General features: G+C 60.2%; 1 protein-coding gene across 12 annotated transcripts in view; it reads right to left on the bottom strand.

The window, feature by feature from the left end:
- Syt7 (synaptotagmin 7) overlaps positions 1 to 17284 on the bottom strand; it is a 60828-nt gene that overhangs the window by 18971 nt on the left and 24573 nt on the right. The window contains exons 1-7 of one of the 12 annotated variants that reach the window (XM_046445594.2): positions 16674 to 17223; positions 15431 to 15601; positions 15121 to 15200; positions 11152 to 11283; positions 10056 to 10280; positions 6405 to 6773; positions 2166 to 2288 (exon numbers count right to left, since the gene is read on the bottom strand). In XM_046445594.2, the coding sequence (XP_046301550.1) occupies positions 2166 to 2288; positions 6405 to 6773; positions 10056 to 10280; positions 11152 to 11283; positions 15121 to 15200; positions 15431 to 15433 (932 nt within the window). In that variant the 5' untranslated portion in view covers positions 15434 to 15601; positions 16674 to 17223. Of the gene's footprint in view, positions 1 to 2165; positions 2289 to 6404; positions 6774 to 10055; positions 10281 to 11151; positions 11284 to 15120; positions 15201 to 15430; positions 15602 to 16673; positions 17224 to 17284 lie in introns of those variants that run through there. The other 11 variants (XM_046445591.2, XM_046445589.2, XM_058579576.1 and 8 more) reach the window with 11 other exon arrangements.

Below are 17284 nucleotides of genomic sequence, written 5' to 3'. Positions count from 1 at the left end.
AGAGCCACAGGGTCCCTGGGCTGGGAGGGGTGGAACGGGGTGCAGAAGGGCAGACTCTGGGTCTGGAGGGGAAAGCTGAAGAGGGACAGGTGGTCCAGCCAGTACTGCAAGGTTGGAAGTTACCGGAGCCCAGAGGGTGGGGACCAAAGATGCCTAGCAAGGATGGCCGCGCCAAGCTTTGGGGTGGGGAGGGCCTGCTAGGGGAATCACTTGACTCTGTAGCCCCCCCCGGGGTGGCCCACCATTGGGGAAATGCTCCATGGGCCGTGAGGAATGAGTTCCCGGGTGGGTGGGCATGGCCAGGTGGGAATGGTATGTGTCCACTGGGAAAGTCAGGTTGGGTGGGGCGAGAGCTGCCACCTCCACGCCCCTCCCCCTTTCCCAGGAAGGCAGAGGACAAGCTGATGTCATGATCAGAAGGGATGGGTGTGTTAAAATATGAAGTGAGACCTAAGTGGTGAGGAGGTAAAAATAGGCCGTGGGGACGATGAGCCGGCTGGTCAACACGGGTGGGGTGAAATCTCGTTTCCAGCCTGCGTCTGCTCCCTCACGCTCCACACCTCTCCCCAGCCAGAGGCTCAGGTTCTTAGCAGGCTTTCGGGGGGCTCTAGCACCCCTGCGTCCTCTTGTCCGTGACCCTGGCCCTCTCCCCATGGCCCTCTGGCCTGCCTGCGGCCCAGCATTGAGAAGGACATGGGCCCAGAGCCTGACACCATCTGTGCCGAGGAGTGAAAGGCCAGGGCCCCACTCTCCCCGCCCACTCTCCAGGGACTCGCGGCCCACCACAGACATGCAGCATGGACTCTGCGGGAAGGAGATGAGAGGGCCGGTCTCCAGAAGCCGCGGGAGGGACAGCCAGTCCTCGGGGTCTCAGGCTATCCACTCTTTCCTAACCCACAAGCCCCTGGCAGCAGCCCGGGCCAGTCCTTTCCTGCCCCTAAAGGGTCATCTGTCCAAACAGTCCCTGTCCAGCTCACAGGGTCTGACAAGTGCTCTAGCCCAAGGCCCATTTCTTCATTAGAAGCTTAGCATGTCTGAGCCGGAAGGGCTGCTCCTTAGAGGTCACCCTGCTGGTCCTGACTCGACAGCTGCAGAAGCAGAGGCCTAGGCAGGGCCGTGACCTGCCAAGGCTGCAGAGTGAGGTGCTGGCCACACCAGCGGTATGGGCAGTGTCCTGGCTGCTGGGCCTCACGTCCCATTGATCTTGTGGGAAGCAGACCTAACACAGGTGACGAGCCCTCCTCCCATCTCTGGGACCACAGGTGTGTGATCATCCCAGCCTAAGGCCAGGTCGGGAGGAGGCTGGGTGAGGTGCAGGATGCCTCCTTCACTGAGGCCCCCCACCTTTCCCCTTCCCCTGAAGCAGTGCCCTCCTGGACTCTGGGGGCAGTGGGAGCTGCTTCCCTGAATTCCCAAAGGCCCGGGCTGTGGAGGTGTGAGTGCTCAGCCTCTGCTCAGCCTCTGCTCGGCCCGTGCTGCGGCCACATGGCTATTCCGGGTCTCTGCAGGGCCCCGAGGGTAGCAGCGACCCTGGGCGCTGACGGAACCAAGCCCCCCCCTTGCGCCAGTAGCTGCCTCAGCTGCTCTTGGCCCTGGACCCCACTCCCTCCTCCTGAAACCTGGCCTTAAGGGCTGCCCTTCTGGTTCGTTCTGGTCACCAGGCCTCTCCCATGCCCCATCCCCTCCTCACCAGGGGCTCCCCTTCCATGGCTGAGCAGCCCAACAGGACCTCCAGGCAGCAGGGGGGTTGAGGGGGCGGGGATGAGGGGGTGAGGCTGGCGCCCTCCCCTGACATCCCCTCCACAGTCCACCAACCTCCAGGGAAACGGGGATTTCCGGGTCAGGGGTGGGGCAGAGATGAAAGATGGAGGGGGCAGCAGAGGTGGGCCAAGCAGGGAGATGGGGCCAAGAAGGCTGGGCTTGCTCCCGCTGCCCGCCCGGGCCAGCATGCTGGGGAGCAGGCTTGATCCAGAATGGTCCCTTCATAGCCCCAGGGACACCACCAAGGTGGCTGTGAGGGGGCAACAGCTGGGGAGGGGGCTCGTCCTCCTGCTCCAGCGTCCGCTGAAGGCACCACCGCCTGGTCCAGCAGCCGGGCCGGTCAAGGCGGTCCGCCTCCCGTGCCTCCGTCTCTGCGGCGCCGTGGGCCTCGCCCGTGCTCGTACCTCTTGTCCCCCTGAGCGTTCTGGTTCTGCTGGGTTCCTGGGTTTTGCAGGTCAGGGATATTGGCAAAGTCATCCTGTTCCGAAAGCCCTAAGACCAAGGATAGCACCACCATCCGGCCTTCCCTGCCCGGTGGGCAGCCCACCAGCCGGGGCGAGACCAGGAGGCCCCACAGGCAGGGGCAGGGTGGGGGAAGGAGAGACAGAGACAGAGACAAAGAGAGAGAAGAAAAAAGCGTAAGAAACTGGCCCTGCAGGAAAAGAAAAGCCAACTTCAGGACTGTCAACAGTGGTGGGACAGAGGAGGGAGGCGGGGAGGGCACAGAGGGGAGCTGTCCTCAGCCTGGGACCCCCTTGCCTTGGATCAAGAGCAGACTGTTGGGGGGGTGGTGACATGACACAGGGCTGAGATTGTCAGTGGTGGGTCAGTTCCAAGGGAACACATAGAGACAGCTGGGGGCGGTGGGGGCAGGAGTGGAGCTCAGGTCCTGGGACATGGCAGATTTTTAAAGGCTAATGAATCCCCAGCTGAAGTTGCTCGGGTCATCTTGGCCCCTGGGAGAAGGGGGCGGGGCTCTGTGACCATCTTGTTCTAGGATTGTGCACGCAGGTTCAGGTTCTCAGAGGGGAGCATCTTTGGGGTTTTTTGTTTGTTTTATGGTGCTGGGGATTGAACCCAGGGCCTTGTGCATGCAACTGAGAGATAGCCCCAGCCCTATCTTAGAAATTTGAAATCCAATTGGCACTGCACCCTGTGGTCATGGAAGCCCATCACAGACCTCTTTGGGTCATGGTCAACCAGATGTCCTTGAAGCCAGAAGGGGCCCAAGGATGTACAGCCCATTAGAGGAGAATGGAAGTCCCTTCTGGCATGTGGTGTACTGGGCACAGCAGACCCTCTCCTGTGTCCCCCTTTCTAGAGATCCAGGGAATGCCTGCCAAAGACTGAGGGTCCTGTTCAGGGGCCTCTCACTGGAGAAGCAGTCCAGAAGGCACGGAAACGCGAAGGCAGAGAGAGAGTGCAGGAACTTGGCAAGGTGTGGAGAAGCCTTGGCAGGACTGCAGGGAGCCTGCGCCTGCAGAGGGTGATGGTGCTCTGAGGGCAGCATGGCCAGGGCAGAATGGGTGGGCGGGCACGGAGAAGGCCAAGTGTCTTGGAGTGCACAGTAGTCTGGGGTCAGAGGTCATAGTGCCTTCTCTGAGAACCACTGGGCAATGCCAGGGATCTTTGCTGGGGTCACCTGCATTTTCCTGGGAAGAAAAGGAAGCGTGGGTGGCGGCTGCCTCTTGAAACCATCAGAGTCCGTGAGCATTTTCTGGTGGCTTTGTGGAGCTCGTCGGGTGTTATGTCTTTCATGAAAACAAGGAGGCATTCTCAGATGGGGTGGGCCTGAAAGCCAATCACAAGAAGGGCCAAGGGAAAGGTGACAAGATGGATGGAATGTTCTGGAAGGGAGAGGATCCTGGGTCAGGAATCTACCACTTCAACCACTGAAGGAAGGCAAGAGCTGGCTGTGATTATTCCCCAGAGAGATCATCAAAAAGGACCTCAAACAGGTGAGAAATGGCCTCTGAGATGAGGGCTGAGAGCACAGGGGTTCTGGAGAGAGGAAGATGCCCCTGGGGGCTGAGCACGGGGAAGAAGCTGGGTAGCTGCAGGGTCCTGCTTTGTCTTTGTGTCTTGGTCCTGGGCACAGCCACTGCAGGCTGACACTTGTTCTTGCATATAACTTTTGGGGAGCAACGCTGCAGCTTCCCTCAGGATGAGTCCTTGTTCCCTTTGTTCCTGCCCACCGGTACTCTCTCAGAGTTGGTAAAATTCCATTTGGCTGCTCGGGAGCTGGTGGAGCTGGGGGAAGGCAAACCAAAGGAAAACAACATGTTTTTCCCTGGTTAATGCATTTTTCAGAGACTCCTTTTGCTCTTCTTAAAAACAGAGTGGCCTCTGCATAAACACCCAACTTGTCACTCTCTGCAGCTTTGCAGGCCGCAAGGGCAGGATAAGGGGCAGGAGCCAGAGAGTAGGGGAAGATGCTGGCCATGTTGGAGGGGATGCCCATTGACCAAAGGGTGGGTCTTGCAGGGCCTGGACGGCCTCCTCCCAACCTGACCCTCTGAAGGGGCCTTGGTATTGGGAGCAAGAGAAGAGTCTCCAAAACAGGTCACCTAAAACTGCATGGCATGGGTCAGCAAATGGTGGTCTGTGGCCTGTTTGTGCACAGTCCATAGGCTAAGAATGTTTTGTACATTTAATTAATTAATTTATTTTTTTGGTACTAGGGATTGAACCCAGGGGTGCTTAACTATGGAGCCACATCCCCAGCTCTTTTTTTATATTTTTATTTCGAGATAGGCTCTCATTGAATTGTTTAGGGCCACGCTAAATTGCTGAGGCTGGCTTTGAATTTGCAATCCTCCTGCCTCAGCCTCCCGAGCCACGGGGATCACGGCGTGTGCCACCGCACCCAGGTGGTTCATATAGTTTTAAAGGGCTAAGATTAAAAAAAGAAGAAAGGAAAAAGGAACATGTGATGGAGACGACGTGAGTCCTGCAAAGCCTAAAATATCATCAGGCCTTTACAGGCAGAATTTGCTGACCACTGCTGGGGGCAAGTAGAGGAGGTGGGGGCTGAGAGGCCGGTGACTTGGGGGCAGCAGCAGGTAGGGGGAGTGAGAGCTCCTGTGTGGGTAGAAGGGCAGGCACAGGATGCTGGCACATTGAGGGACACCCATCACAGGATGCTAGCATGTGAGTGGCACCCATCAGGTCCCGGTTGACTAGGAAGGTGGCGGGCACTTAGTACCCAGGGCTCCTCCTGCAGCTGGGGAGATCCTGGACACATTCCGAGCAGAGAGGTGTGGGGTCCGGCTGGCCTGCCGTTCTCTCCAGGCCATGGTAGAACCAATTCCTTGACTCTTCTAGATCTACTCCAGGGCCGCAGCGTCCATCCCAGACAGGGGGCTTTGCCGGGCATCTTGTGTGGTGCAGGGATCCCGTGGATCTGAAGGGTCAGTGGATAGGCTGCCCTGATTTGACAGACAGCCAGGCAGCACCCTGCTGGGCTGGGGCCACAGGTCTCTTGCATGGGCATGAAAAGCTGGTTCTTCTGTCGGAGGGCCTTTCCCGGGGGCACTGCCCCCAACTGCTCTGGAAGCTCAGGCTGGACTCTCAGCTGGATAGACAGACGCTCTGAGGAGCCTGCATGCCTTCCAATTCCCTGTATCTTGTCGTGAGCTGGGCCTCTGTCTTGGGCTTACCCTTCTTCCTCCCCTTCTCCTCTCCCAGGCTTACTCTGCTGGTCTCCAGCTCCTGAAAAGTGTTCCCAGGGAAGACCCGGGTGATGGGAATGGTCCCCAGAGCCTGGAAGGAAGCCCACGTTAGGCTGGAGGAGGGTGTGATGCTGGGAACTACAGCCCATACGGTCTTGGGCCGAGAGCAAGTATAGGTGCCCAGAAGGCTCTTGGGGAGGGGGCTTCTGGGCAGGGGCCTGTCCCTTAAGGCAGGCAGCAGGGGGCGCTAACAGCTGGGGGAAGTGACTAAGGTTGGATGCTGGCAGCGGGTTCCTCCTGGGCCTGTGCACTTGAGAGAAGGCTGTGGTTTACAAGTTCGGAAGCTTTGGGAGCATCTCAGGTTTGTCCTCAGGGGAAGGGGCATTATGGGGAGGAAGGAGCCCTGGGAAGCCATGGCAGGAGCTGGAGGACAGGTGGCTACAGAAGGTCAAAGAGACAGGGGACAGGCTGATGGCAGGGACAGGGGAAGTGAGAGGGAGGGAGGACGTGTGGGGCAGGAGGCTGGCAGAGTCAGGTTACAGAGAGGAGGTCAAGTGGAGTGGAGGAGGGCAGGACCCTGGAGGGGGAGTGGCAGAGAGGGTTAGGAGGGGAGTAGGGCAGAGGCGAGGCTGGCAGGGAGGCCCAGAGCAGCCTGGGCCTGTCCGGGAGGAGACGGACCTCAGGGACTTCTGTAGCACGGTCTAATGTCTCCATTTAACTTTGGAGGTGTGGGTCCTTTCTCTGAGCACCAAGAGGGTCCAGGGGTCCTCAGAGTAGAGGTAGCTCAGGTTACAGGGATGCTCGGGCACTAGCCACAGAGGCTGCCGAGGGGACCACTGAGATTGCTTGGCACACTGCCAAGGATATGGAGGACGCAGGATGACACGTGACCAGCTGCTCCCAAGGAGATTTGGGGGGAAGGAGGCTGGAAGGGGAAGGTGGGGGGCTGGCCCGCTCAAGGGGAGGACTTACAGGAAGGATTTCATGTCCAAGCCTCGGTTTCGAATCTGCCCCACCACGTGGTCCCAGCTGCCCGGGTTGGAGCGGCTGCGGCCCCCGGCCGCCCGGTACTTGGAGCCGGCCGAGGTGGCCTGCCGAGCCTGGCCCCGGCCATAGGCCCGGGGGTTGGAGCCCGGTGCCGAGGCCGCGTGGGCCTGCAGCTGGCCCAGGCTCTGGCTGGTGGTGGGCTGGCTGGGCTGCCGGGCCCGCTGGTGCTGGCTCAGGGGCTGCTGCAGGCTCTGCTGCCGCATCAGGGTGCGGGGTCGCTGGCATTTCGGCTCTCCCGTGGAGCTGGGGATAGACTCAAGGGTAGTGGCCGTGGACAGGGTGGAGTCCTCGAAACTTGGGGCGGGTGGAGGAGAGGAGAGAAAGGAGAAGCAGGTGAAGGGATCACAGTGGAGGAGAAAGGAGCCGAGGGCTAGGGCTCGAGGCCCCAGAGCAGGCTGCGCTCGCTCGGCTGGACCTCACCAAGCCGCCATCTGAGTCGTCCTGGCCGCCGTCGCCGCTACTGCCTCACCCATGAGGCTATAAAGCCCGTGTGCCCACCCGGAGGCCCCCAGGTCGGCCCCACCACCCTGCCCTCGGCCCCGCTAGGCTACAGCCCCGATGCCTCCTGTCTGGGCCGACCTCTCTGCCAATCTGAGGGCGGTGGCTGCGTGGTGAAGGCAGGTCCCTGGGCCCTGAGGCTGCTGTGGTGTGGCCGCCACTCCCTCTGCTCTCTCGACGGGGGACACCAGGAAAGGCTGTCTCTGTGTTCTAAGTACTACTGTCCTTCGGAGACACGAGGAAATCCAGGCCAGCACCTGAGCTGGCCTAGAAATGCCTGGTGAGGGGGATCAGCCAGTGGTCCTTAGAATTTGTCCATGGAGGGGAGGGAGGAGGTGGTCTTGGGCCCGCAGACCACTGCTCTGAGGTCAAGGCTGCCTCAGGGGCTGGGATGTATCTTTGCCCTCCTCCCAGGACTCTCTGGCCATTTGACCCAGTGCTGACAGAGACTATCTTGTCTTATTCCCTAGAGTACCACCAGCTTCTCTGAAGAGCAGTGGGGAGCCGGACAGGTAAAGACAGGAAATAGGACCTGGCAGGTGAGAGGCCGTGTAGGGTCAGAGAGACCTGGGATCAAAGCATCTCTGCCACTTACTCACAAGAGATTCTGGGAAAGGTGTCTCCTCTCTGGGCCTCAGTTTCTTCATCTGTATGATGGGAGTTTGAAACAATGGTACAACCTGAGTCACCTCCATCACAGAGGTCAGGGGAAGTGCTGTATCTGTAAACACTCTCACGCCACTGTCTGACTTCAGGAGTCTGTGGTTCCCCTTGACATAACCTGCCTGCTTTGTGCCCTGGCCAGAGATTTCAGTATATCCCAGAGGCAGGGCCAGAGGCAGGATGTCACTAGAGCACCAGAGACTGGGGCCAGAGCTTGGGCTGAACAGCTCCAGGTCAGCTGCTTCTCCTCCCCGAACTTCAGAGTGCAAACCTCCTCTTCCACCTCCCTTCCCTCCCTCTTCCAATCCAACGACTAGGGCAGGGGTGGGTAACTGTGTAGCCTGTGGGCTGCATCCGGCTCAACACTGCTTTTGTAAATAAAGTTTTATTGGAACATAGCCACTGGCATGAGTTTACAGACTGTCTGTAACTGCCTTTCTGCTGCCACAGCAGGGCCAAGCAGTGTGAGAGACAGCTGGCCTGGCAAAGCCTCAGTATTTCCTAGTTGGCCCTTCACTGAGGAAGTTTGCAGGCCCTGGCCCAGGACCACGGGGAAGCTGAGCACCCTGGTCAAGTGCCCACGGGAGTACTTGAGAGGAGGTCCCAGGGCCTTTGGGAGCCACGTTCACCACTGCAGCCAGACCTCAGCCTTACTCACCCCCTGAACCTACCCTGGGAACCAAAAGACAACAGTTAGGCTGCCCCTGTGGGCTGAGAGAAAGAGAGAGAGAGAGGAGAGAGAGAGAGAGAGAGAGAGAGAGAGAGAGAGAGAGAGAGAGAGAGAGAGAATAGTAAAGAGAGAATGAAAGAGAAAGAAGAAAGCAAACATGGTTTCAGCTGCAGTCTTGGAGGGGCAGCAACCTGCCTGCCTCAGGCCTGGAGTCAGGGCTATCACAGGGGCAGGCCCAGGCCTGGCTGGCCAGGTAGGCCCACAGCTCCCTGGGGGCCGGCGGAGGCAAAGGGAGGGCAGCACATTGGCGGCCTCCTCCCCCTCCTCCTTGCTGACCTCATTTTGGTTTCCTATCACATCCAAAATTAGTCCAATTTACAACCTCTCAGTCACAGGAAACTAAAATTGGTTCCTTCAGGCCTGGAGCCAGCAAATGGCATGGCGGCCTAGCCAGCCTGGAGACTGGCGGGGGCAGCTTGGGGAAGGCAGGCATGGGACCTGACTCTGGAGGGGTGTGGGGCTTCCTCTGGGACTTCCCTGAGGCTAGATATGAGGGGAGAAGTAGACATGGTTCATTTAAGCCAGCAAGCAAGTGAGGTCTCAGCCTGGTGGCCCTCAGGGGTCCCATTGGTGGGACTTCTAAAGAGAACCAGGTGGGCCCTATATTGAGCAACAGGAAGGCCCACAGCTAAGAAGAGGTCAAGGCTGTTGGCATGCCAAGGGGGTGGCTGATCCGCTAATGGGGAATGAGGCTGTTCCAGTAGCTGAAAGTGGAGCCACATTCCATGCATGAGAATGGCCACAGTTGAGGGTCCTAGGACAGGAAGGGCTCCACTGTGGGGAACTGGAAGTTTCTAAAAGCCAAGATGAGAAAATCCTGCCCCTCAGGGGGGTGCATATCATCTTTGGAAAACAGGGACCAACCCTATGTCCATCACCCAAGACTGGGACTGACTGACAACCTCAGCTATTAAAAAGGGACAGCTCTTCTGCCTGACATCCAGATGATCCTCTGGCATCTGGAGAGAAGCTAGCTGGGGCTCAACAACCCAACCCCCAAGAACACCCAATCCCAGCAGCTGACAGAGGGACAGCTCACTGACCAAGACTGGGACAGCCAGTGGGGATGGCTGAGATGAGATGAACCAATGGGGCGGCCTGGCGGCCACTCATGAATGAAATTCTGCAATAGATGGTGTCATGGTTGACAAGCAAGACTGGGGAAAGCTGATGGAGTCACCAGGTGGTCGAGGATGGGTGGCTCAATGTCGGGTCTAGAGCCATCTGCTGGCTGAAGGAGGAAATGCCCAGGGGCTGATGGGTGGCAGAGGCAGGCTAAAGTGGGCTGGCTCCACAAGGATGGGATGATCCCTTGGGGACAACCACGGGCCTGCTGCCTGTGGAGGGTGACCTGACAGCTGAGATGAGGTGGCTGGCCAAAGAGGACGGGGTGGCCGGAGGACTGAAATGAAGCTGCTCTGCGGGGGAGAATGGAATGACTGGGTGCTGGCAAAGGGACAGACTGGCGGGCAGCCACCGGAGGCTGGAATGGGACGCTGCATGGCGGAGTTGGTCGTGCCCAATGGCAAGGGCGATGGGAGAATCTTGTGAAGAAATGGAATGAGCCAGAGGCCGAGGACGGCACCTCTGGGGGCAGAAGCGGGCATGCCAGGGGTCCCGCTGTCCACCTGGCAGGGGCGGGCCTGCGCTCGCGGCTCCCGCGGCCTCGGGGCGCCATCACTCACTTGGACAAGTTGAGCTTCCCTGCGGCCAGGTGGCTCTGCACCGTCCGCCAGCGGCCTCTCCCCGCCTTGCCACCGCTGCCCGGCTCGCTGGGGGCAGCCCCGCCGCTTCTCAAGGCGTCCTCTCCGGGTGGTGGCACCGGCGCCGGCTTCTCCCCCAGCCGGCCTTCCCGCTCCACCGCCAGCCCCGCCACGGCGGCCACTTTGGCGCCCGACAGGAGGGTGCCACTGAGGCATGCACGAGGCAGCCCGGCCAGAGGGGCACCGGGGGTGGCGGTGGGGGAGAGAGGACAGGCCACACGTGGGGGTGGAGGGGTGGAAGAGGAGGAGAGACAACGACAGATAAAAGGAAGAAAGAGACAGCGAGAGAGAAGGAGAGAGACAGACGGACAAGAGACAGACAGAGAGAGAGAGAGAGACATCAGCACTGCAGATGGGTTAACAGTGGAGCCTGCAGAGGAGAAAGGGGCACCGGGTGGGCTGGGGTCGGAGAACAACGCACCACGACAATGGAGGGGGGCCCCTCCCCACCGCCTGGGGCAGGGGCGGCGGGGGTAGGGGAGGGCAGCCACCTCCAACTCTATCCCACAGGACAACGAAGGGTTAACGACGGAGGAAGAGCGGGCTGTCCAGGCCAGGAGGCCCCCAGGCAGGGAGAGAGAGAAAGCCATGTTAGTCAGAAGTCATCACCACCACCACCACCATCACCGCCACCACCGCCACGGACCACCGACCACCGACCACCGACCACCAGCAGCCACGGCAGCAGCGCACAGCAGGGAGGAAAAAGCGAGCCACAACCAAGAGGGAGGGACCCAACGGGCAACCCCATCCTGACTGCACAGAGGGTGGGGCAGTGGGGCCAGGTGGCTGGAGGGGGCTCTCCTGCGTGGCTGGCCCTGGGGCAGGGGTGGGACGGGGGCAGGCAGGCGCGGGGCAGGAGGGGTTGCTCGTCTCCATGGCCAGCCTGCCCATGGGGCGGACGGGTGGGGAGGTGGGGCAAGGAGCAGGGGGGAAGTATGGGGGCCGGAGAGGGCAGGGGAGAGGAGGGCGTGCGCGGATACTTGTACATATGATCAAACCAGGTAAAGTCACTCACTTGAGGGACAGTCGTGGGTCGCCATAAGGGGCGTAGGGTGAAATGTTTAGAATAAACTCCTTGGGAGGGTAGGAGCTCCATTTCTGCTGCACTGTGCTTTCATTGTTATTCCAAAAGTCTCTGTCTAGATCGCTGGAGGGGCAGAGAGAGAGGGAAGAAAACAGGGAGATACAAGAAGAAACAAGAACTCCAAGTCCTGCGGGGGCAGAAGGGACGGGACCGGGGTGGGCACCCACAGGGCGGGGCTTCGAGGGTCTGCTCCTGCGGGAGGAAGAAAGGCAGGCGGGCGCCACAGCCTGAGCTGGCACCTGTTCACGCGCACACATGTGCAAGCCCACACACGCACACGCACACACACTGGAGGGCTGGCCAGGGGAGGCCACGCAGAAAGGAGGCAAGCTGCGGATGGGCAGACGGGAGCCTGGCGCCTGGGAAGCTGGTGGGAGAGAGAGACGACAAGAGCAGGGCACAGAGGGGGAGGGGGTCGGGGACAAGCCTGGGTGGGGTGGGTGCAGTGGGAGAAGGTGAGGCGATGGTTTCTGGCTAGAAGGAGCTGGAAAGTAGATCCGATCCTGCTGCCAATGACCTCTCCTGGCCTCAGGCCCCCTGCCTGTCAAAGGAGAAGGCTGGTGGCTCTCCTCTCCCCCTAATCTCCACTGAGCCACTCCTGCCCATCCTTCCCATCCTGCCACTGGTCTGAGGTGCCCCCTGGCCCCTGTGCCCTCTTTCCTCCTCTGGCAAGAACAGGATGCACTGTGTCCATGAGACGGGGGGCAGGGTCTCTGCGAGCTGGAGAGCACCTCCACTCAGGACAAATGTGGTGCCGGGGTTAGCCCCTGGGAAAGGAAGGCGTTGACCTTGTTGAGGACAGCACAGGGAGCCTGTTCTGGGGGATGATGTGGGGTCTCAGGCTCAGGCCCCTGGTGTGTACCTGGCTGGCCAGCTAGGGCAGCCCCTCTCTGTGCCCCTGTCCTTTACTAAGGTGAAGCTGCTGGGCTCCTAAGGGACTCTCACCTCAGGGTCCCCGACCTTCCTGCTCTGACTTGTCACGCTGGAGGAGCCAGTATGCTAGACACATCCAAAGTATGGGGACTTTCAAGAGGGCAGGTGGCCAAAGTCCGGGTGGCCTGAAGACCCTGGTAGCCAAGAACAAGAGTCTCCACCACTTTGTCAGACTCCTAGGGTTCCAAGGGACAGAGAAAGGAGAGGCAGCTCCCAGGCCAAAGGACCGTTCTGGAAGGAAGCCTCCTCTGGCCCCTAAGAATGCTGCTGGGGGGGGGAGGCTCTGGAGGAGCTGGCAGGGTGCCTGCCGTGTGCGTGCGTGCGTGTGTGCGTGCGTGCGTGCGTGTGTGCGCGCGCGTGCGCGGGTCGCTGAGGCTGAGACCCTGCAGGTCCTGTCAGGGGTGGTTGGGGGAAAGGCACTGTGGGGGCACACCCCCTGATGATCAGGCAAACGTTGGGGGGGAACCTGCTTCTTTCCCCACTGAGAGTTTGACCTTGGCCTTGGTTCTTCACCTCACACTCGGGAACAAAGGACCAAAAGGTGACAGAAGCTGAGATGCCACCATTAGGCTCAGAAGAGTTAGTGGGCTCAGAATGTCTGACTGTACGAAGTTCATCTTGGAAAAGTCTCATGATGGTGGTGGGGGCTGTGTGCACAATGTTCAAAGCCCCAGCCCCGAGCCAGTTCCAGGGACAAGGAGGCTGGGGTGGGGGTAGGAGAGGCAGGATGGGCGCCAGGGGAAGCCGCTCCCTTGACAAATGACCCCATCCCCATCAGAGCTGTCCTTGGGGCCCCTTGGCAACAGGGCATCACACGAAGGTGTGGATGGGGCCTCCCTACATCAGGTGTCACAGAGCGGGAGCAGGTGGATGGCCTCCCTCCCCCTTCTCCTTTCAGATCTCCAAAATTGAGAGCCACCCAACACTAGGTCCTAGAGAGAAAGATCCACCCAGCGCCACTGCCAGGCTAGTTTCCTGCCCTGTGTCCCATGGAGTTCCAGGGTCCCTCAGGTTCTCACTGTGTCACTAGAAAAGAGGATCTTTAATTCAGGAAGTATGTGTGTGTGTGCGCGTGTGGTTCCTTTACGCAGACAAGGCAGAGCCTTTAACCCGCCCATGACTATCAGTATCACCAAAAGGGAGACAGAGTACACACACAGTGTTCCCCAAACTTGATTGCAGGTGGAACCCCTGATTCATGGCAAACCATTAATCATTTATGGGGCACAAGTGCTCCAAGGAACACGGTGAAGGAAACGCTGATCAAGAACGAAGCTTCCCAGAATCCTTGACAAGACAATCCCTTAGGGAGGTCCTAAGTCCACCAGGAGTTGTGCAGTAAATAAGTGGCACAAGCCTGGGAATATGGGTCACACAGACATAGGCAGTGACTCCCTTCCCCTCGCCCAGCAGGGTGAGGGTGGTCTTAGGTTGTGTGGATGGTGGGCTCAGGGTAGAGTTGGGCTGGACGGTGCTGCTGCCTCACCTTGTCTTAGAGAACCCTCAGGGGCACTGGTCCCAGCCTGGCAGAGATGGCTGCTGGCCCTGCTGGCCTGCCTTCCCTTGCTGGGAATCCTGTCTTCTCTGGTGGCCCTTTCCAGGATTCCTGGCCCGGCTACATGCACCCCTGTTTGATCACCTGGCACAGATAGTCCCTGCAGCCCCGGGGCCAGTGGCTGCAGACAGCCCAGCTTGGAGTGGCACAGGTGCCGCCCTATGCTCCCCCACACTGTCCCTCCCACCTTCGGAAAGCTGGGGGCCTGAGCTCTGCACCAGCCCCCGAGACCTGCCAGCTCTCGGCTTTGAAGACTGGAGAGCACGCAACCAAACCCGGCTTCAAAGACTCCCCACAGCCTCCTCCTGAGGCTTCCACCCACCCCGGCCTCAGCTGGCCCACCCTTCCTGCAGCCCCACCCCAGACACACTCCGCAGCTTCTGTAAAGGGGCCAACCAGGGTCAGAGAAAGAGATGAAAACAGGGGAGGGGCAGGGAGGGGCCCTCCAAGTGGGAAGGAGGGGGAGAGCGGGACAGGGGCAGGAAGAGAAGAGAAAGAGAAAGAGAAACAGGGAAAGGGCTGGTGGGGGGAGGGCAGCAGGCCTGGAGGGAAAGGAGGGAAGGGGCTGGGGGCTCGGCTTCCTGGCAGAGCCCCTCGGCCAGCAGGTTTGGTCTGAGGCTAAGAGAGGGTGACCATGCCCCCTGAGTTTCCAGGAAAGGCTTGGGTTCCACAGGAAGAAAGGGCCCGGATGGAACGGCTCCAGGGAAGCCTCCACTCCCAGAGGCCGGCCCACTCCCGCCAGGTGAGCAGGCTTCTCCCGGGATCTTCCAGGGACCTCGGTAATGGGATGGCCAAGGCGGTCTGCAGGGGGAAGCCAGACCTGTCTGCCACACGGGTCTCAGAGCAGGTCAGAGGCAGCAGGACCTGAGGTGGGGACAGGGAAGGGAGGCGACTCTCCCCACGGTTCTGCTTCCAGAGAGGTCCAGCACTGGGACCAGCTGGGTCCCCAAGGTTTGCCCACCCCACCTTCCAAGTTGCCCTCAGAACACGGGTAGAATCTGAGCAAAGAGCCTGAGCCCAACAGGAGGAGGCTCCCAGCCCAGGAGTAGGGCCCGGGGAGGAGCTTAGAGGTCCAGGGACCGGCCAGGGGTCAGGACAGGTGTGTGACATGAAGGTTGGATGGAGGGAGCAGCAACCAGGCTTGAGGCAGAGAGAGACGGTGCTGGGGTGGGGACAGCCAGAGAAAGGAACTGGGGCTCTGACAGCTTGTGAGGGACCAGTGGGGGCACAGGCAGAGAAGGAGGGCCCTGAAGGCCCAGAGATGCTGGGAATATGCAGAGCAGATACTGAGCATGGCCTCAGGGGCAAGGGGACACTGTGGACTGTGTGTGTGGCCAGGCCTGAGGAGGAGGAAGGGGTTCCTCCCACCTGGGTCGCCTATGTGCCCCCCAAGCTGGCAGCCTGGCACCTACTTTATGGCCTTCTTCTCACTGCGCCCACGCCCCGAGTCTGGCGTGCCCACCGTCTCCAGGGAGTTCTTGTAGCGTTTGCCCTGTGGAGACAGCACCAGGGTCACTCTTAGGGGTCGGGGCCGGACTCTCCCCACCTCCCCAGGACAGGAACCCCAAGGTTAAGGGAGGAGATCAGAGTCCAGCCTCGGCAGCAAGGTCCAGGACTGTGTGTGGGGGTATCACCACTGGGGGGTGCCAGCCCCATCAGTACCTGCTCCCTGGTTGGTGGCTTCTGGGCCCCAGTGGGCTCTAGGATCTGCCTGCCACTCACCATATGCACCTCAGCCTGACCCCCAGGTACCAGGCTCCTCCTGTCTGCCCATCTCCTGGGCCTTGGCCTGGCTCCCAGAAACAGTTCCCTCTGCCACGGACAGACGGCTCTCAGGCGCCTGGCCACGTCACACTGGCCACGTCACCAACCCCAGATGGTGGGGGCGGCACCCTGTAGGGCAAGGTTGGCAGTGGCCAGTGACGTGAGCAGTGGGGGCGGGGAGAGGGCCACGTGCCAGTCCTGCCCATGGCTATGTCCGTCACTACCTGGGGGCTCCCTGGGGTCCTGGTGCCCTGGGGCTGTGAGGGCCATTTGAAGAAGGGAGCCTTGGGAAGAGAGGCTATAGGCTGGCATAGGTGTGGGGGGCAGCCTGCCCCTGGACATCCCCCAGAGTCCCTCATAGCAGCATAAGGAGGGGACAGGGGAGGGAAGGGGGTGGACACCCAGGCCCTCCAGCTAGAGGAAGGGCCACTCTGCAGTGGCGAGTGGGCCTGCCGGCCAGGAAGGTGAGTGCCAGTCACCTTCTCGGTTTGGGTTTCTAAATTTAGCTCATGCAGAGCCCGGCCCCATTAACATTCCTGGCTGCCACCAAGCGTCCTCACACGCACCCATGGGCCCGGGGCCTGGACCAGGCTCTGGGCTGATACAGGCAGTGGAGGGTGGAGGCTGCGTGGGGGCTGAAGCGGTCTCCCCCACCAGGTCCATTTACTCATTGGCACTGGCCTGCCCCTGCCTGGCTAGGTGGGGACAGTGGGGACAGACAGACACACATGCACCCCATGCTTCCTCGACATTCTGTCCTGTGCACCAGCACCACAGCCACAACAGTCAATTATTCCATTCTCCTGAAAGCAAAATGAGAGTCACCAGAGCGGATTTCCCTGAGCTCCTGCCAGCGGCAGCCCCTGCCCTGCCACGGGAGCCGCCTGTCCAGGGAGAGGCACGGAGCTCCCGGCCAGGGGCTAGGGAGAGCCCTCACTCTACCTCCAGCACCCCTCCAGCACCCCAGTGATGTCAAATGCTCCTTGTGCCACTCTGGCCAAGTCCCTTCCCCTCTGGTCTCTTTCCTCTTGTCTGAAATGGTGTGATGTCACTAGATGCGCACCCCCCCCAGGATGATATGCCCTGTTCTAGACTCCATTGTTTCTCTGTTGGCTTCCTTCAGCTCCTTCTCCCTGGAATGGAGCTGCACAAAGGCAGGGCTGTCCCTTCCCTGGTCCCTAGAGGGGGACCTGGTACTCACCAGTAGTGGAAGCATCTCTTCTATGGACCCACCCACAGTGGGGGCCTGGGCCCAGCTGGTGCCAGAGCCAGAATCTCAAGAGTTAAATCACAGAGCTGCTGGACCCTCTGGGTCTACAGAGTGTTCTCAGCTCCGTCTCCTGTCACTCTCCTCATTACCTGGAAGTTCAAATTTCAAACTACTCCAGTACTGACTGGGAACATCTAGGGGCCACGCTGTATTTAGCAGGACCCTTGGCAGGAGCCCGGTACCCACTGTTCTCTAGGGTGGGCCCTCCTGCAGGCACCCCCAGTGCCTCACCCTCTCTCATATTTCTGGTCTTGACTGGAGAACTTGCCCTGGCCAGCACCCTCTCCTCAGGCTAGTTGGCTGCCCCTTCCCCAAGGCCAGGCAGGACTGGGCTGAGGTAGGTGATTCCGCTTCACCCAGGGCATTCTGGGGGCTTCTGTCGGCCCCTCTTCTTCCTACAGCTCAGAGAACCGTCCCTTCTGACTGCAGCTGTCCCTGGCAGCAGGAGGTACTGTGGAGAAGGACCAAGGCACGGCTTGGTTGAGAGGGGGCAGGGGACTTTAATAGGGCAACCCAAGTTAATAGGAAATCCAGGAAGGGTT

The sequence above is a fragment of the Marmota monax genome, unplaced genomic scaffold (assembly GCF_021218885.2).
Source record: "Marmota monax isolate L192 unplaced genomic scaffold, Marmota_monax_Labrador192_F-V1.1 WCK01_AAM20220418_F8-fsc00038, whole genome shotgun sequence".
Classification (NCBI taxonomy): Eukaryota; Metazoa; Chordata; class Mammalia; order Rodentia; family Sciuridae; genus Marmota; species Marmota monax.
This window is presented reverse-complemented; position numbering and strand designations above follow the sequence as displayed.